Below are 21,317 nucleotides of genomic sequence, written 5' to 3'. Positions count from 1 at the left end.
TTGTTTTGTCAACAATTATGGATCTGGACACTTTTATGGGTCTTAGATATAATAAATTAAACCTCAATAATTCATTTAGAGATGTTTGTTTTATATAAAGGGAAAATTGCAACATCAATGAACTTTTACTCCCTTTCATTTCTGTCCTATTTCTTTACATTAAAATAATAATGGTTATTTAATATTCCACAAATTTATATTTTATGAATATAACACACCAATACTGGTGGAAAATCAGGCAATTGTTATTTCTCCTATTTTGTTTTCATTGTAATATTTAATATACCCTAAGCATACTGTTACTAAATACTTACTGAATTACTTTGTAAATAAAAATAAACTTTCCATTAATTTATTTTTACTTTGTTGAATTTGTTATCTATATTAACAGTATGCCAATGTTTGGATGGTGATTATTTCAAATATGTTTTCCATTTTTTGGTCAAATTTCTATAGATTAGAGTACATAAAATTATTTAAATTGGGATTATCAGACAGAATTTATTTTGGGTAACTTAATAGACATTTTTGGTTTTTGAATTGATCTTTGTAAAATTCTCTTTAGCATTCATGAAGCAAAATCACTCTTCCAATTTCACTGTTCATATAGAAAGTTTGGGAAAGTTCATATAGAAGTTTGGGAAACAATAATTTATGTGAGAAACAGAAGTTACACCTTAAAGGAATTCCATCTCTGCTTTGAAGTTGTGGTCTAAATTCTGCTCTGTCTCTTACTGACTGGTTCTTCCACTGACTGTCTTTCCACCTGTCACTATGGAACAGGTTTCACTTCTTTCCTTTTTGAAGAGGAAGAGATGTAATAGTTTGAAGAACTGAACCAAAGGTTTGGTCAATCAAATAGAAGAGCTATGCATTATTTAAAACAAACAGCTCCATTAAAATAAAAACTTCAATGCACAAAATCTCAGTGTAGGCCCAGATATTATCCATTTTCAGAAATAGACACAATGAAAAGTGGAATAGTAATTTGTTTCCAGTCATGGGAGAAGATGAAGTTGGAAAGTCTCACTTCAGAGCACATAACAAGTGTGCTTTGGGGAAAAACCATTCAGTTTGTATGTGGCCCTAACTGCTCAGTTCTCTGGCCTTTCATCCACCTTCCTTTCTAAGAAACCGGCAACCCCAGTGGAAGACTGCCTATTCTAGGTGTCAAGACAGAAAATGACCTCACATTCATGTTTTTTTCTTCTTCTCTTTGACTACTACCAATGCCAAAATCTTTTTTTTTGTCGGTCATGGGGGCTGAACCCTGGGCCTGGGCACTGTCCCTCAGCTCTTCAGCTCACAGCTAGTGCCCTACTTGAGCCACAGTGCCACTTCTGGCTTTTTTCTGCTTATGTGGTGCTGAGGAATCCAATCCAGGCCCTTATGTATGTGAGGCAAACACTCTACCACTGAGCCACCTTCCCAGCCCGCCAAAAACTTATATTCTCCACAATATGTTTATATTAAAAATTTTTCTTTTTCCTTTTTCTTCCTTTTGCCATAATAAGGTTTCAATTCACAGTCATATTCTTATTTGGCTTGCTTGCTAATCATTTGAGCCACACTTCAGCCTAGCTTTTTGGTGGTTATCTTGAAGATGGAGTATTATGGACTTTTCTGCCCAGGCTGGCTTTGTACTATGATCCTTTAGTTTCCAGCTTCTTGAGTAGGTAGGATTACAGGCGTGAGTCACTTGTAGTAGCCTTACATTTAGGTTTTCTTTTTTTAAAAAAATTATTTTATCTTTAACTAGTTGTACAACAAGGTCTCAATTCAACTATGTCGATTTGAGTACATTGTATATTGATCACTGTCACCCCTTGCAACATTTCCCTAGATTTCCGAAAAATAGAAATAAAACAAAATTCTATAGTTACAGTAGAGTAACTGAGTAATTGCTGCATATTTTGTGGTTATGAGTATATTAGATCAGGAATAATTAATACATTCATTGATGTACAATCCATTCATTGAGGTATTGATGTACAAAGCATAGTTCTAAAAAGTTTGGGATCAACGAGTTATAGAGATAGGTATCAGTTATCAAAAGGCCTCATTATTGGTATTAATTATTAATGATTAACATTTCACTAGTGCCATCTGGGTGTTAGGGATTTTTATCCCTTTTGATGAGTAAAAAGATCTAATATCCCATTCTTGCTAGGTATTCTTGCAGAATGCTTTGCTGAAGTAAAGGAGAATGTGGTCGAGCCTACAAGTAGATTTCATCCACATAGTAGATTGTTTGATTTGGAGTTACATTTTAATTTCTTGTAGACTTTGATCAGCCAAATCTTGGTTTTCAGACATGATGGACCAAAGCTATTATCTTATTTATTAGTGGGTTAATAAAACTGATAGGGCAGCTGCTCTTATCAGAGCAAGTTATTGCAAGTCCGTGAACAGCTTAATCCCATCATTTCCTTATCAGTTATCATTTGTGTAGTGTAAACTAACACCAGATCTTCTAGCTCAGTGGGAACATATGCTTCAAGAATTCTGTATGAGGACCAGCACGGACATGGAAAAAGAGCAATAAACGTATGGATATAAAGTGATCAGCAAATGAAAACAGACACAGCAGAAACTTTTGAGTATAAAAATGCAATAATTCCATTTGCTCCCACCAAAATATATTGTGATTTTATAACATATTCACTTTAAAAAGTGGAAGCACTCATTAACTATTCTTGTTCATTCATAAATTATAAATGATGCCTATCACTTGACACAAAGTAGAAGACTAGGCATGGTTGATGCCACTGAATTTTGTTACAAATTAGAAAGGTCTATTTGTGACACAAACATTTTCTTAGAGAAATTAGTAATGAAACCCAGACATATTTGGTGTTGATCACTTAGATTCTGTAGTAAAATATACACAAGAGCTGTGAAATACTTGGGAATCTTTATCCAGAATAGGCTACAGAACCATTATCAGGTATTGATATCTAAATTCATACAGTTACTTGCCCCATGAGACAAATCTCTACCTAACATGGACTAGCATATGTCCTTGTTAGATTGTATGATATTTCCTAGCAGAGTTTATTTTAGGGAAATCTATTAACAGCAAAGCAGTGCTATAAAATGTTGCAAGGGAGATGAGAAGTACACGTATACTCTCTATGAACTCACTCTTCCCAGTTTTATGAGGTTTATCTTTGACTTCTAGGAAGACAGAACTGCTCATTTATCATCTCCTCTCCTCTTTCCTGAAAGCCCCTAAATCATCACTCGTGTGATACCGTGTACCTAGTTAGACGGAAGGAGAGAGTGGGGGAGGGAGGGAGAGAGAGAGAGAGAGAGAGAGAGAGAGAGAGAGAGAGAGAGAGAGAGAGAGAGAGAGAGAGGGAGGGAGGGAGGGAGGGAGGGAGGGAGAGAGACTATTTCTTTTACTCCAAAAGAGACAGGGTATGAATGTGAAGGCATTGCAAAATTCTTTACAAAATGATTTTTCCGAGCATTGAGATATGTATTGCTAGCATAGCTTTTCTACCTAAAGACGATACTTAATTTGTTTTATTTTACTCTTTTGCCAATCCTTGGGCTTGAACTCAGAATCTGGACACTGTTCCTGAGCTTTTTTGCTTAAGGCTAGCATTCTACCACTTGAGCCACAGCTCCACTTCTGGATTTTTGGTGGTTAATTCAAGATAAGATTCCCATATGCTTTCCTGCCCAGACTGGTTTACAATCTCAATCTTCAGATCTCAGCTTCCTGAGTAGCTAGTATTACAGGTCTGAGCTAACAATGCCTGGTGAGAGATATTTTAAACTGTATCAAATTTTAACATTTAAGTAAATAACAATCCAGGCATAACTTATTTAACATATTTTTGTTTATAGTTTTCTTTATGAAATATAATTATTCTCAATTTTTTTCATGTTATTCATTCAGTTACTCAGCAAATACTTTTTGACTTCCTCTTTCAGGAAGATTACTTTCTAGGAGCCCATGTTTCTGTATAGAATGTGAAATTCAAAATATTCAGTGCCAGTGGTGTAGGCTTTAATGATTTACAATTATTCTCTGTGTTTGCCAGGATTCACGATGTATTTGAGGAGCGGATGTGCCACGCACAAACACACTCCAACTTATTTTACACAACAATTTCTAATTGTAAGCAAATGAGATGCAAAATTAAATATAACTGATGAGAGTTTTATCAACCCACCAAATCATCACTAACAAATAAGATAATAGCTTTTGTCCATATGCTTAATGTCTGAAAACCATATATTTAATATGTTCTTCTTTTTCTTTTTCTGTACTTCAAGTGTTAAACCAGCATATTCTTAGTGAATTAGTGTGCTCTCGAGATCAACAGGCTTAAATTTTGCCTTTAAATTCATAGTATTTTAAAATAACCTTTTTTGAATAAATCACGTAGCTTGAACCCCTGATCTGAAGTGGAAATCCCAATGATATTGCACTTTGAGGTTGTGACAGTTTGTGATAATGAATGTAATTGTTTTTGCTTGAAATAGATGCTCAACAAGTAGTAATTGCTTCTATCATTATCTATGTTGCAATATGTATTACAGAGTTGCAATTCTTTCTTTGAATGAATTCACCCTCCTCCTCATGCATAGAATATCAGCTCCAGGTTCCAGACCCTCTGCAGCTACTTGCTCTTCACTACATAATGCATAATAAATACTAAATATATTTTTTAAGAAAAGAGAGTGTACCCTTAGTGGTTTTCTATCTCCTGGCAGATTTATAAGAATGCATAGATAGAACACATTGAGCTATAACAGTATAATCTACATTATGGGATATTATTAATGAGAAGAAAAGATACGGCTTCTCCTATATAGAGCTAAGGTAGCTAGCTAAGTCATTTTTCTGGTGTCTAGGTTGTCGTTGTCATTAGTTTAAAAGGACTTTTTGAGGGATAGATAGAAAATATTGATTCTGAATTCAAGTAGAAATATTAAATACTGCTATTTGTAAAGATAACCTGCACAGTACAGATAAACAGCCCAAGTCATTTTCTAAAGTAGAGGAACAAATTAGTGTAATGAAACCACTCTTAATGTCATGAGTAAGATAAACAAGATCAACTCCATATTAGTTAATATTAATGGGGTCCTGAAGGATGTAGCAATCACCCTCAGTGCTGGTCAGGGTGATTCCTGTTCCACTATTAGCAAGAATCTAGTTCAGGAGGTCATGAACTGGGGTAGGATTTGAAATATGCATATTCTTCAGCATAGTTTCCATGTGTGTTTTGTCCATCATTATACTGACAATGGTTGCAGTGGCCAGGCAAGTATGTACTCTTACTACTTACTGAACTCGTATTCACATCTTCTCTTTCTACTTACAGACCTCCTATTCACATCTTCAGCTTACAATTAGTTTCAAAAAAAGAGAAGTAATTAGTTTCTTCTCAGTCTACATGAAAAATCACTTCACTATGGAATAACATTGCTTCCATGTTGCAAAAGGTTAGAGATAAGAAACAAGGAGCTAGAAGTTGTTATAAAAGAAGATTATCGACTCCTATAGCAGTGTTTAATATATGTTGTATTAGCAAATGGCTAACACAGTTATTTGAAAGATACAGCCTATAGAAGAACAGCAATCTTTATAAAAATGACATGTAATTACATTATAACAGCTGCCCATTCTAAGAGATTTCCTTGTTCTCAAAACCACTTGTTTTAATTCTTCCTGGATGTGGTGATCTGAAGTCTAGTAAGGGAAATTTTAGTACTTAATCCAGACTCCAAGCCTCATTAATTCTATTAATGTACAAGATTAAATGTTATCTAAATCTACTAAGTTATTTATAAATTTAAAGTTTTCCCCTTGTCTGTTTCTGTTAATGTATGGGTTTTGGTAAGACCTTTTTGAATTAAGCTTTCTTCTTTTAGTTTCTAATTAGTGATATAAATTAGTTTAGTATTTTGAGGATTTTTTATGTTTCTTTTTTGTTTATGGTATCAAGCCAAATATTTAATCTTTATATTTTACCCCATCTGTAAAGTGAAGAAAATAAGAGCAATCTTGTAAAATTTCATGAAAATAAAATTATACACATAGTATGTTCAATTTAATGAGTATATATAATACGTAGCCTAGAAATAGCTATTGTTTTTATTAGTTCTTTTTGAAATGTTATTTTATTGTAAAGATGCTGCACAGATGGGTTACAGTTACATGAGTAAGGTAATGAATACATTTCTTGTCAAGCATTGTTACTTCTTCCGTTCCTCTCTTGTTCCCAACATTCTTTTTCCTTGTGTATCCTAAGATATTTTCCCCCCTACTCTGTAAAACTGGATCAGTTATGATACTCCTCTGACCAGATGAACAGATTATTATTTTCAGTTTATACCAAGAACTTGAAAATGACTTCCCTGCCTACCACAGCAATAACAGACATTCATTAACCTCCATCATTCCACATGACTGTTTCATTGAGAGGCTGCAGTCCACGGGCAACCATCACCTTCTCTTTATTTTGTTCTTTCCCCGTCTTGTTTTAAAATTTTATTTTATTGTAAAGATGAAGCATACAAATGAAAGACAGACACAAGTGAGCAGTGGTCTTTCCCCTTTATTCAAGAGCTACAGTTCTCACTGCAGGCCTTTAGTTCCATCTAAGTCTCTTCTTCTCCTTCATAACCCTCTTCATTAACGTGGAGCTCCTTCCTGTCCTTGCCCTAGGTATCATTACTATGGGATTGGCATCAAAGAGAGCAGTGCATATTACCACTCCGTGTATTCTGGGAAGGGCCTGACAAGGTAGAGTCACACCATATTCAAGACACGTTCTCTACATTTCTTTTACTTTTCTTTTAATATGCATGATACCTATTGAGCAAAATGACTTTCAAATTTTCCCCTCAAAATACTTTCTTTTAACCTTCCAACTTTAATTTGAACTTTGTATGAGCATTTTAATGATATAGTCTTGATTTCTTAGCAAAATGTCACGATTTGTAATAATGAAAAATTAGCGGTAAGCTAAGTGTGCTAGAGAACCAAAGAGCAATCATGGCTTTTTGTTTTGTTCTGTTTCTTTTTCGTTGCTGTTGCTGTTGCTGCTGTTTGGGTGCATGTGCTGGCCTGGGGCATAACCTCAGGCCTGTCCACCATTCCTACGCTTTTTTGCTCTAGGCTAGTGTTCTACCACTTGAGCCACAACTCCCACTTATGGCTTTTTGGTTGTCAAATGGACATAAGAGTCTCTACACTTTCCTGCCTAGACTGGCTTTAAACGTGGATCCTCAGATCTTAGTCTTCTGAGTAGTTAGAATTACTGGAGGTGGCCCACCAGAGCCCACTGCAAACTTACTGTGAATTAATATTTTCTCATAAGACTGGATCTAATTTCAGATTGAATTCAATAAAATAAACTCAAAATAATGTGCCAGGAGACAATTTGTGTTAAAGATTGGTGTGTGGACTATAGCCTTACCAAGATGTTTGAATATTCTTGTATTTTAGTAAAATGAAGCTATTTTACCTGTTTGGGTCTCTGTGACAGAAAAATCATAAATGAATATGAAGAGCATACTGCTTTAAGCTTCCACGAGGCATATACTAGTAGATGAAGTGATATACAATAAAACAAGTGAAAATATATAATTGTTCAAAAAGAAACAGTAGTTTAAACTGCACCTGAGATTACCTTTACTACTCCTATCTCTTAAAAGAGCATATTATTTTTACAATTAATGTATTTTGTGGGAAAAAAGTCATCACGATGGCAGATTGCTAGCCACTGCTTACTAGAAAATGTAAATGAAGATTAGAATTCACACAAATCTTTAGAGATCCTTTGCTTGCCTCAGTGGTTAGCTAATTTTTATGAATATATCTCACTTTATTTTCTCTTAAATGACTTCTATTTACTTTTACAAGTGGAGAAACATGCTTTGGTTCCTTTGAAAATCTAAATACTTTTTCCAATTTATGACACTATCCATATTATCAAATTCTTACTGTTTCTGGTTTTCTGCATTTCCTTGAACGCTATAATTGTAATTTTTTTTGAACTAATGAAAAATGTACTGATTTTTAAGGTTTTCTGGGAGCAAGCTAAAGAATGAGGTAAGAAATATTTTCATCTCTACTATATATTTCTTGCACTATGTCTTACAAACTCAACCATACTTTTCAATCATCCCCATTTGTAAATCTAGAAAAAATTGTTAGTTTATCAGAAACTTCTTGGAAAACTGAGAATTTCAGAGCCAGCTAAGTTAGACTATGGGCAATGAATGCATATTTGCATAGATCTACTGGACAACTGCAAATCAATCTAGAAGAGATCATTTCTTCAGTGATTTTTACCTAATATCAGATACTTAGGAGATTTTAAAAAGAAGCAGAAGGAGGAGGAGGAGAAGGGGAAGAGGAGAAGGGGAAGAGGAGAAGGAGGAGGAAGAAGGAGAAGAGGAGGAGACTATCATTGGTCCCCAACCAAACCCCCCAAAATCTAAATTTATGATACTGAAAGAATTATCTTTGGACATTTTTAAAAACCTATTTAAAAAACCTTTTATAATCATCAAAGAGCTCCAATGTTATGTTATACTATAATTGAATACTTTGTAAATGTGCTCATGCATGCACAGATACATGCACACACTGCCCCCCCAATCTTTCTCTCTTGGCTTTCTCACTCACCTCTCCTTAAAGAACAGATCAGCAAACTGTCTTTATCTGAATGAGTTAGACTACCATTAGGGACTGCATGGCTAATTAGGCACATGATAAAGCCACATTATCTTCATCTTAACAAATCATTAAAACAAGGTGCCACAGAACTAAGGGCACATTACAATGGGTTGCATGGTAAATTTGAACTTGAGGTAAAGTGTAACTCCATTTTAGCTGGTTGAAATGACTCAAGCATATTATCTTAAATAATAAAAGCTTCCAACATTCTGAAATAACTAATTTCTTTACAGTAATGGTTATTGACATAGCAAACTCCCTCATATTGCTCTTATTATCAATGAAATAATAGCTTTTTATTAAAATAAACAATTGTGAGATTGTAAAAATATTGATTTAGAAATGCACTTTGGTTCACTAAAGATTAGGTCAGTAGAGCTTTTAAGTGATTCTTGCAGGTGTTTGTTCTCCCAGTTTGATGAAGCTGCAAGTGTTAGTGAGGCATCAGCTCACGAGCCAAGAGCACAGGAAGTTTTTCTTCCTTAAATTATATATATATATATATATATATATATATATATATATATATATATACATACACATTTCTCGTCTACTTTTCCTTCTTACAAAATGACACCATATATTCAATTATAGATTTAGTTAATCGAGTTTAAATAAAATATTCTAGATAAATTAAGGGTGCTCTGCACATCTGTAAACCCAGCACTATGGAGATTGAGGCAAAAAGATGACAAGTTCTGGGCCAGCCTGTGCCACACAGTGAGTTTGAAGCCAACCTGGGGTCTTAAAGTGTCATGTTGATAGATAAGTAGGAAGAAAGGAAGGAAAGAAGGAAGGAAAGAAGGAAGGAAGAAAGGAAGGAAGGAAGGAAAAAGGGAGGGAGGGAGAAAGGAAGAGAGGGAGGGAGGAAGGAAGAGAGGGAGGAAGGAAGGTGTTAAGGAAAGAAAACGAAGGAAGGAATGAAAGAAAAATCAATCAATCAATCAATCAACCAATCAATCAACTCAGAACCTAGAATGAGATGTGAGTAGACCTATGTAATAGGTAGGAGTTGGAATAGGTTACGAATTCTGGAACGAATTGAAGGGAAGAGATAGCATCAGACTGTGTACTATAAACCTTATTCTGGCTATGGATTATTTTAGAAAAAATCTGTAACTCATACTTTTATACCAGTTTCACACAAAATATTGAATGTAGAATGAGTAATTAGAAGGAAATATAGGTAACTACCACCCTTTTCAGGATAGGGAAATCCACTTTTAAAACAAGTAAACAATATTAGAAAAAGTAAAGGACAGAAAATGGAATATTCTTTATATCCTAGGCATCATATATAAAATTTGAAGAGAAAAAGATAAATTGGTGAAAATTTCTTCAGCAAAATGACAGTATATCTACTACACAAAAAACTCTACAATGTATTAAAAAGATAAAGACATAACAAATTATAGAAATGAAATGCTAATCTACATAATAGTGAATAGGTTAATGAATATACATAAATAAGACTACCGTAGAAATAAAAATTACAATAACATTTAACATTGTAAAATTACTATATGTTAAGAAATCATCATGAAGCTACTGATGTGCTGAGAGAAACTCACGTGATAGTAGTGATGGTAGGAAATAGTTGGAAGCTGTATAAGAAGAGACTGGTGAAGGTCTAAGGATGTAGCTAATTACAATACTTGCTTGGGTTCTAAGCCTGGCACAGGGGGAAAAATTAAACACTAAAATGATAACATAATAAAAATGAAAAAGAGACTGAGGAATCACTCTTCCTGCTAATGTTTCTTTTGCATTAATCCCACAGAGAAATAGAAGTATAAAATGCCAGCCAAATTTATGCATAAAATTGTTATTGACTTTAGTGAAAACTATACTAACTTAAGTGACTAAAAGAAAGAAATAGTTATATTAATTACAGGATGTTTTTGGCACTGAATTTTTTCATTTATTGAAGGTCCTTCAATGAAATGGATAGTATTATTTAGGAAAAACAGGATGTAAATGCAAATAAAGTATGTAGATAAGCTAATGTACATGATGGATAACTTCCATGTCTTTATGAATCATAGAGAGTATCTGTAATACATTATGCAATATGGTGGCCACTGGCCAGATGAGGCTCTTAAAATTTAAAATTAAAATTTTCAGTCATGCATTCTATATTTCAGGTACTTAACAGCCATGTCCCGATAGTGGTCATGACACTGGCCATTTCTATCACGACACAAGGTTCTATGGCCGAGCATTATTTTAGAGTATGTTAAGAGCCCATCTCACAATGAATAGGTGTTCATAAAAAGGACAAATCAATAATGAAAATACACTAGAAGCTAGAAACATATGTGTATAGATTTGTGATAGGAAAGTATATAAATAGACAATTCAATGTGAAAAAAAGAATGACTAATACATAGTTTGTGGAATTAGTTAAGATGTCTAGTGTCCATAAGCATGCTCAGTAATTAGTTAGAATCCTATCTTCATCAATTAAAATGTGCTCAATAAAGACTACTGATTAGGGAAATACAAATTAAAACCACAGTGAGGATTTTATTTATTTATTTTACAATTGGATTTCCTGATGAAAGATTTTCTTTTCCAGTGATCCTTCCAATATGCCACAAATTTTGTCTTAATCCATCAGCTAGTAAAGTTCCCATTATAACTTGGAGAATAAGTGCTTTACTTCATACATTACCACCAGAAAATTTCCCTGACAGCCAGTCTCCTTCTCCTTAACATGAACCATTCATGGCTCATTGAATGACTTTGTAGGAAGATCAATATCAAATCCTCCCTCCTTGGGATATGCTTTTCAAATATTTGTAGACTCTTATCATGCTGTCTTTGTCATCATTTAACCAAGCGGTGCTGCTTAATTCCTTTCATCTTTCTCATAAATCTGCCCCTCTGACCTTCTTAATCATGACTGTCTGCTATAGACTCCTTATTTCCTCTTAGAAATAAGAATGTTTATACTTCACCGAGGCCAAGGACTATCAAAGTTATCAACTGAGAAGCAAAATAAAATGAATAAACAAAACAAAGCAAAACAAAAGCCAGACTTTAAGATTAGTTTATAATACAGTTAAAATAACAAACATATTAGAAAATTAAACTAAGCAGATGGTCACCCATCTTTTCTTCTGGGCTACATATTCTGGACAGCATATTATTATTAGACTTAACTGACTGTAAAAAATTATCCTTGTACACAATTGCTATGTAACTACAAAAATTTAGATGTTAAATGTTTTGCCTTCTGGTCCTTTGCTTTTTGTTGGTGTTCCACACACACACCTTGATTCCACAAAATCTTTAATTCGATAAAAACATTACTTATCAACATGAAAAATTTAAGTATTAAAATAAACATGTACACCTTTCTCCTTAATATGTATTACCTTAGGATGCTGAGATTTCTTGCTGGGAAATGTATTATTTATAACATTATTTTACACACCAAGGTTGGGATTTTTTTTAACAACCACATAATGAAAGCTTCAATCCTGCCCTATAGTTTAATAAGAGAGATTTTTTTTGTGAATCCACCCCAATAATTTTCTCCTTCTTATCATTTTATTATTATTTGTAAGCCAGTTTTAAAACAAAAATTATAGTAAGTTGTGAAATTATGAAATGTGGTCCCTCTAATTTTGTTCTTCAAGATTCCATTTGATTTTAAGACAAATTATTTTTACTTCTGTGAAATGGAAACTAGGATTTTATACTGAACTTAAATAATTCAGATAGCATTCAGTTAACAATATTAAGTCCTACAGTTCATGAATTTGGGCTGCCTCTCCATTTACTTGAATCATTAATTTTTTCAGCACTATTTTGTAATTTTCATTGGAAAAATCTTTCACCCCTTAATCAGTTCTTTAGCATTTTGTTTTTTTTTTCAGGTTATTGTAAATGGAATTGTTTTCTTAATTTAGGTTTCAGGTTATCCATTGTTACTAAATAAAATTACCACTATACTTTTGTGTGTTGACTTTGAATTTTACAGTATGCTGAATTCATTGATTAGTTCCAAGAAATTGTAATCTCTAGGATTGTCTACATTTAAGACCCAAAAGCAGATAATTTTACCTTTTTCCTTCCCAGTTTTTATGCTTTTTCTTTTTTTCTACCTAAGTGCTATATCTAAGATTTCCAGTATCATACACTTATACTTTAGAAGTGTACATCCTTGCTTTGTTCTTGATCTTAGAGGAAAACTTTTGACAATTAGGTATGGTGCTTATATATACATTTATATATATATATATAGCTTTTATTATCTTAAGGTAGTTCCTATTCATAAGGATTTTTCCTTTTTTTTTGGTTGTGGGGCTTGAACTCTGGGCCTGGGCGCTATCCCTGAGCCCTGAAGCTCAAAGCTAGCTCTCTATCACTTGAGCAGTTGTCTAGTGGTTTATTGGAGATAAAAGTCTCATGGGCTTTCCTGCCAGGGCTGGCTTTGAACCGTGATTCTCAGATCTCAGCCTCCTGTGTAGCTAGGATTACAGGTGTGAGCCACTGGCGCCCGACTTCCTTGATGTTTTTATTATGAAAGAATAGGAGTTTCCCAAATGCCTTTTCAATTGACACTGATCAGTTGAAGTCTTTATGTGTTTTATTTCCCCTTTATTCTGTTAAATTGGTGTACTATATTAATGAGTATTAATGTATTGAACCATCTTTGCAGTCAGGAATAACATATACATGGTGTACAATCTTTTAAATATTCTACTGGATTTGGTTTACTACCATTTTGTTGATTTTTTTCCACACTAAAGTTTATGAAATATTACTACATTGTTTGCTTGCAGGTTTTTGTTTTTGCCTAGCTCTCATATCAGGGCAAAGAATAAGTTTGGTATCAGGCCACAGAATCAGTTTAAAACTCTTCTCTCCTTGTTAATTTTGTGGAAAACTTTCATACTCATATCCTGTTATTATTGATCACCATAATTACCAGAGTTGCAGATTATGCTATGAGTGCAGATATGACATCTGGCTTTTTTGTCTTGGCTTATCTTATAAGGCATGGTGACGACCTTCTTCCTTCCTTCCTTCCTGTCTTCCTTCCTTCCTTCCTTTCTTCCTTCCTTCCTTCCTTCCTTCCTGTCTTTCTCTCTCTCTCTCTCTTTCTTTCTTTCTCCTTCCTTCCTTTCTTTCGTTCTTTCTTTTCCAGTCGTGGGGCTGGTGGTTAATTAGAGATAAAGAGTCTCATGGACTTTCCTGCCCAGGCTGGCTTTGAACTGTGATCTTCAGATCTTAGCCTCTTGAATAGTTAGGATTTACAGGCATGAGCCACTGGCACCTGGCCACTTTTCTTTTTCTTTTTTAGTTTTTTTTATTGTAAAAATATTGCACAGAGAAGTTATAGTTACATGAGCAAGGTAATGAGTACATTTCCTATATGAGCATTGTTGCCTCCTCCTTTGTTTTCCCCCTAATAGCCTTTCCCTCCCACAACTACCCCCTCTCCCCTTCCCTGCCCCCCTCCCCCAAGTTGTAAAGTTCATTTTCAACATAGTGTTTTGTACATCTCATTGTTACAACGGGTCAACCTATATCCTTATTTAAGCATTTTGTTTTTTCCCTTCCCCTCCCCAAATTAGAGAAGTGTATATACAAGATGCAGTTTGGTTAAGTGTCTTTTCATTTCTGTAGGGCTAACCTTCAACATTTCTCTGTTAGCCTAGTGACCTAACACACTTCTGTTACCTGAGAAATGTTTTAATTTCTCCTTCAGTTAGTTATTGTATATATTTAAGATTTACAATACATTGTATAAGATCCACATAAATAGTGAGGAGTTGCTGTAATGGAATGCATTAACACGTCTCACTTGTGGGAAAAGCAGCTACGATCTCATTTTAGCAAAACTCTTGAACATATTAACATTTTCTACAGTGCTATTATTGAAGATTGGATCTTTTTACATGTTCATCCTGCATGTTGGTACTTTGTATCATTTGACCTAAATTTTCTCGTTTCCTCCTCCTGAGCTCTCATAATCACTTTATCTTTATCTCTATATAGGGCCTCTTTTAGAGCTCACATATAAGGGAGGTGATGAAATATTGTTCTCTGGGTGCTTATTTCACTCAGTAGGATGTTTTCTGGGTTCACCCATGTTATGGAAAATGGTAAAATTACCATCTTATAAAGGTACTTATACACTCACATAAATTTATTTATGTATTCCTTATTTATATATACATTTATATTCTACTTATTTATTGTATATTCATATATAGTTATCATTATTTATTTGTTATATAAATAAATTTACATATAATTTAATTTATATATTCCAAGGTATAGTTTAGGTATATGGATGACTGGATAAAGAAATTATATATGTGTGTGTATATATAATACATTCCATATATAGTGGAATAGAATTGTGTTCTATTTAATTATAATTACATTTTGTAATTATATCATGTTTATATTTAATTATATCTACATTCCATATATAATGGAATATAATTCAATCTTTTAAAGAAAAGTGGAAGTTTCCCTTTGATATTGAATATCAGTCCACCGCCATCTGTCTTCTAAAGTTTCTAAAGAAAAATTTATTGATGCAGTTAGTGAGGAAAATTTGTAAGTAATAAGCCACTTCTCCTTTATTTCTCAGGATTCTTTGTCAGCTGAGTGAGATGGTTCATGATTGTAACCCTAGCTCTTAAAGGCTGAGATGAGAAGAATTAGGGTTCAAGGCTAGTCTAGACAAAAAGACCCATCTCAAGTAATAAAAAAACTGAGGGCAGTGGCAGGTTCCTGTCATCAAAGATTTTTGAGAAGCACCAACAAGAGGATTTGAAGTCCAGACCAGCCCATGAAAGACTTTATTTTAAAAATAATCAAAGAAAAAAGGGCTAAGCATGAGGTTTAAGTAGTAGAGTGCCTGTATAACAGCACAAGATAATGAGTTCAAGCCCTATTAAAAGATTTGATCTTTCCACAGTTAGATTATAGTAGCTCTTCATGTAAGTCTCTATGAGTTTGTTATCTAGAGTCAATGGTGCTTTGTGAGTGCTTGCATTAATTTCTTTCATCAGTCTTTGGCAGTGAAGTTTACAGTTAGGATTTCTTCAAATAAACTCTCTTTCTCTCTGTTTCCCTCTCTCTCTTTCTCTATCTCTCCTCCCTCTCATTCTTTCCTCTCCATTTCTTCCTCTCTCTCTCAGCTTTCTGGAACTTCTTAGTTTGCATGTTGGTTAGCAGATGCTGTTCCACAAGTTCCATATGTTCGCTTCATCTTTCGTTGATTTCTTTTCCATTTTATTTCTGACTCCACAAATTCTTTTTCTCCTTTTTTTCTTTCTTCTGTCTGATCAAATCTGCCTTCACAGACTTCTAATCTATAAAAATCCTAAAATTAATGAAAAATAAATTGCAGAGATCAAAATACAAAATCTGGTGCTTTCAATGCCCCTCCCTTCCCAGAAATACCACCACTGTATTGTGAAGTAGAAATACCACCACTGTATTGTGAAGTAGGAAGCCATTCTTATCTGCTAATTGGCAATGCCAGTTTTATCATGTAAGGATAGAGCTATCCATTCCATTCCATTCTTTTGCCTTTTTCTCTGCTTCTATCACCATGTTATTCAGTAAGTATTTACCATATGTCTTCTTGTAGTCCTTATCTTTGTAACAACATATACATTTTAGATTCATCTTTTACGTTTCACATACACACACAAAGAAAACCTGCTGGGATTTTTGTTGGGATTGCATTTGAAAACAAGATGAATAGTTTATAATTGACAACTTTTTCAACGTCAAATCTTCTTATTCATAATAATATAATATGTAATATCTTTTAAAGGAAACTTTAGTCATTTTGTTATAAATATTTATACTTAAGTAGACTCTAACATATTCTAATATTTGTTATTATGTACAGTATCTTTTTATGTCATATTCTTTTTATTTATTTTTTATTGTTACTAGGACTTAACCTCAGGGCCTAAATGCTGTCCCTTAGCTTTTTTGCTCAAGACTGCCACTCTTCCACTTGAGCCACACTTCTTCTGGCTTTTTTGGTAGTAAATTGGAGACAAGAGTCTCACAAACTTTTCTGCCTAGGTTGGCTTTGAACTGTGATTCTCAGTTTTTAGCCTCTTGAGTAGCTAGTATGACAGGAATGACCCACCAGCACCTGGCCACAGCACGGGTGGCTCATACTTGTCATATTTATCCCCTGAGTATAGAAATTCAATCGACTTTGAAATGGATCCTTTTTTTTATTGTGAAAATACTATACAGAGGGGTTACAATTACATGGGCAAGATAATGAGTACATTTCTTATCAAGCATTGTTGCCTCCTCCTTTGTTTCCCCTTCCCATCCCTTCCCATCTCCCACCACCTCACCCACCTGAAATGGATCTTAAACTCAGTAAATTAATTAAAATACTTAATTGGCATAACTTTAAAATTCTGATATAGTGTTGAGCATAAGATAAAAGCAGATTATTTTATCCAGATTGTGATTTATAAGGAAATTTTATGGTATTTTACCATTTAGTGAGGCATACGTTATTTATGTAATGTTTCTTTTTATAACGACATAAGCTTTTATTTATTTTTAATGAGAGAGAGATAGGAAGAGATAGAGAGACGGAGTGAGAGAGAAAGAATAATGAATGGCCTTTGGATTTTGGAGACATTTTTTTATTCAGCTCTTTTTTTTATTATGAAAATACTGTACGGGGGGTTACAATTACATGGGCAAGATAATGAATACATTTCAGCCCTTATTTTTTATTTGTTCATTTTTTTCTATTGTGAAAATACCATACAGATCAAGCATTGTTGCCTCCTCCTTTGTTTCTCCTTCCCATCCCTTCCCATTTCCCCCCACTTCCTCTTATACCTCCCCCCTCCAGCCAAAGTTGTAAAGTTCATTTTTCGACATAACGACTTGTACATCTCATTGTTGCAATATAATTTGTGGAGGGGAAGGGCAAAAACAACTCATTTAAATAGGGATACAGGTGGCCCTTTGTTGTTTTGTGATTATTTTCACCCTTATTCTTTGGGATCATTCTTATGCCTTGCTGGATTTATTTTGCTGATATTTTGTTTGAAACTATTATAATAACAGCGATGAGTGAGACCGACCTAGAGTTTTTCTTTCATTTTTCTACCCCTGTCTAGTGTCAAATTACTTGGCAAGTGTTTCTTCTCTTTTGTGTTCTAAAACCAAAAATCTTTTTTTAAAATTTATTTTTATTGTGAACAATACTGTACAGAGCGGTTACAATTATATGGGCAAGATAGTGAGTACATTTCTTATCAAAGGAGGCTTCTTATCAAAGCCTCCTCCTTTGCTTCCCCTTCCCATCCCATCCTCCCCGGCCCCCCTACCTAACCCTCCTCTCCCCCACCAAAGTTGTAAAGTTCGTTTTCGACATAACGACTTGTACGTCTCATTGTTGCAATGGGTCCACCTGTATCCTTATTGAAACCATTTGTTTTTTCCCTTCCCCTACACAAATTATACCAACATCAAATACAATGAAAGCAGGGGTTATACCATGGGGGAGGGACAGACAAAGCAACAAAGAAATAACCTTATAAATGTGTTAAAAACAATTGCATGAAAGAAAAAAAACCATTTGAATACATATCTTAGGGCTCATTTCCCTAACATCACCTTATCTGACCTTTTTTGCTTGACTCAGACATATACTAGTTATTGCAAATAAAGGAAACCATGGGACCTATGTGTCTTTGGGCCTGGCTTACTTCACTTAATATAATTTTCGGAAACCAAAAATCTTTTAAGCTTGAATTACCAGTCTCCAGAATGCTTGAAAACACCTGCCAAATCTTGTGTCCTTTTGCTTAAAATATTTCCTTACTAGTAATATAACAATTTTATTTCTAACTTGAATTTTACAATATTTGTATGTTCATAGTCATTTTTTACATTTAACTTACATTTTACATGATGACATATACATTATTTTTGTTTACTTTTCCTGTTTCATCAGTCACTTCTTGAATTAATAAATCAGATTATTTTAATTAAGATAAAATATACAAGAAAAAACTGCAAACCTTGTTAAAATTTGAATTTAAGTGCATTTTGTTAGGTGGCTCTATCAGACATTTTTCTATTTTGTTGTAACATTTTCTTCTTTTAAAGATGAGCCAAGTGCAGTGGTACAAGCCTATAATCCTAGCTACCTGAGAAGTGGAAGTTAGGACTAGCGGAGGCAAAGAGTTTTGTGGCTCCATCTCAGTCTCCACTGAGTCACGGTGGCACTAGGCACTCTCCTGCCATCCATAACTACAGGAGGAAGCAGAAGTAGGAAGAGCACAGTCTTCCCCAGCTTAAAGGGGAAATGCAAAAAGGGGCTTGGTGGTGTGGCTCAAAGAATAAAGCGCCTCCCTATCAACCAGTTCAATCTCTAATACTGCCAATAAAAAGAAAGGGATTATTTGTCATCATTTTTAGTTAAAATTTTTATTGTGAAAATACTGTACAGAGGGGTTACAGTTACCTGAGCAAGGTCATGAGTACATTTCTTATCCAGCATTGTTGCCTCCTTCTTTGTGCTAGTTAATTAATTTAAAACATTTGTTTAATTGAAAATATTTACTCTTTATTATGATTAGAATAGAGGTTAAAGCAAAAACTTGCAACTTAATTTGGAAAAAATGAACTTCTACATTTTTTAGTATAAAATTTGTTTAAAAGGTTATATAGGAAACCATCATTCAACATGAAATCAGTGCTTTTAAAGTATCTGGTATTTAACCACACAAAAGTCCTCCCAACTTCTTTCTGTTCTATCATGGTAAGTCTACAAAGTTCTACAAAGTCTAGGTTTGATAAGACAGGGTGGGAACTAAGTCTATTTATGTCAGCAATAAATCTTTGTCTAGTAAACATACTTAATATGACAGAGGTAAACAAAGATACACCAGGAGTCTATAAGAAATGTATGGGAATGAACAAAATTTCATCCCTGCCAAGAACATTTTATTTCCCTAACTAAGCTGATTTTATTCTTTGCCCAAACTCTGTATTACAGTACAGTTAGTGAAATGTTATTTTAGATCAGGAATAACTAGTTACTGCCTGAGAGTGAGTCACTAATGATTCAGTTCTGTTATTAATATATGTATATTTTTTTCTATGTAGATGTCTTAAAGGTACATTTGACATTGCAGCAGCATATATTATATATTTGCGAATTGTTCAAATTTGCTAGAAACTGCTAGAATTGTTCTTCCCTAAGGACAACATGTATTTGTTAGGGTGACAGAAGATTGATGTGGAAAAGTTCTGAATATTAATTTGGAAATCAGATTTTGACTCCACTAAAATTTTTGGTAATTACTAGATTATCTCTGAGTCTGAATAAATTAATTTACTTATCATCTCACTTACACGATCTATAAATCAAAAGTCAGGATTTTCACTTCCTGATTCTCTTATAGTTAAAATAATATTAATAATATTTAGGAAAATAGATATTCCTAAACTTATGCTGTTTAACTAATTTAAGTTTAAGCTCAAAATACTTTAGAAACTGACAAATATTTGGTGTGATAGGAAAATATTCTTATAATAAATTGCTTGGGGTTTAGAACTAATTTGACTGACATATTTAGTTTGTGCTATTACAATTTGCCCAAGTCTTTTGAATGGTCCAAGTCCTTCAAATTGTAAGAATGAAGAATAACATTTTTGGGGTTCTATCTTATTACAGTTGTGTTTTATATCCACTTATTGATTTATTTCTTTTTATTTTATAAATTACAGGGTGGTTTCACTCGTAAATATTCACTGAGCTCAAAAACAGGAACACTTCTTCCAGAATTCCCCAGTGCTCAACACCTTGTGTACCAAGGATGCATTTCTAAGGACAAGGTATCAATTAAAGATATTTCTCTATTGATTTTCTGATATGTGAGTTCCATATCTCCATTTGCTGGGAAGCTCATAGCACTTGGAGGAAGCAGTCAGAAACCTGCGTAATCAAACAGAAATGACTGATTTATAGGAGAGACAAATGTTTACTAACATTGATTAAACACTTTTCAATTAATTATTTACCATCTCTATGATAGCTTGTAATCAGAAGGTAGTGAAATAAACCTTAAAATGCTATAGATTATATTTTTAACTTGACCCTATAGTAAGGAAGAAAAAGCTAGAATATGTCTATTGTGTACAGTTTCTTTAATTGATAAAATGAAGTTAGTTTATAGGTAGCGCCATTGTACTTCAGGAAATAGTCATTAAGCATCTCTCTGGGACAGACTCTGCTTCTAACACTGAGCAGGAGATACTCAGAGAATGCCAAGACTATACAAGAAGACTCCTTTAAATGTTAAAATTCTGGTCAGGTGCCAGTGACTCATGACTGCAATCCTAGGTCTTCAGGAGGCTGAGATCTGAGGATCAGAGTTCAAAATCGGCCTGAGAAGGAAAGTCTGTGAGACCTTTCTCTCCAATTAAGCACTAAAAAAGCTGGAAGTGGAGCTGTGGCTCAAGTGGTAGCATACCAGTCTTAAAGCAGAAAAGCTGAGAGACAGCACCCGGACACTGAGTTCACACACACACACACACACACACACACACACACACACACACACACACACAC

General features: G+C 34.0%; 1 protein-coding gene across 1 annotated transcript in view; it reads left to right on the top strand.

The window, feature by feature from the left end:
• The window catches only part of Rfx6 (regulatory factor X, 6), a 51,072-nt gene that overhangs the window by 8,882 nt on the left and 20,873 nt on the right, over positions 1–21,317 (top strand). The window contains exons 5-7 of the mRNA XM_013032809.1: positions 6,689–6,766; positions 8,050–8,077; positions 20,474–20,581. Coding sequence (XP_012888263.1) covers positions 6,689–6,766; positions 8,050–8,077; positions 20,474–20,581 — 214 coding nt within the window. The remainder of the gene's footprint in view (positions 1–6,688; positions 6,767–8,049; positions 8,078–20,473; positions 20,582–21,317) is intronic.

This window comes from Dipodomys ordii, unplaced genomic scaffold, assembly GCF_000151885.1.
Source record: "Dipodomys ordii isolate 6190 unplaced genomic scaffold, Dord_2.0 Scaffold157, whole genome shotgun sequence".
Taxonomy (NCBI): Eukaryota; Metazoa; Chordata; class Mammalia; order Rodentia; family Heteromyidae; genus Dipodomys; species Dipodomys ordii.
This window is presented reverse-complemented; position numbering and strand designations above follow the sequence as displayed.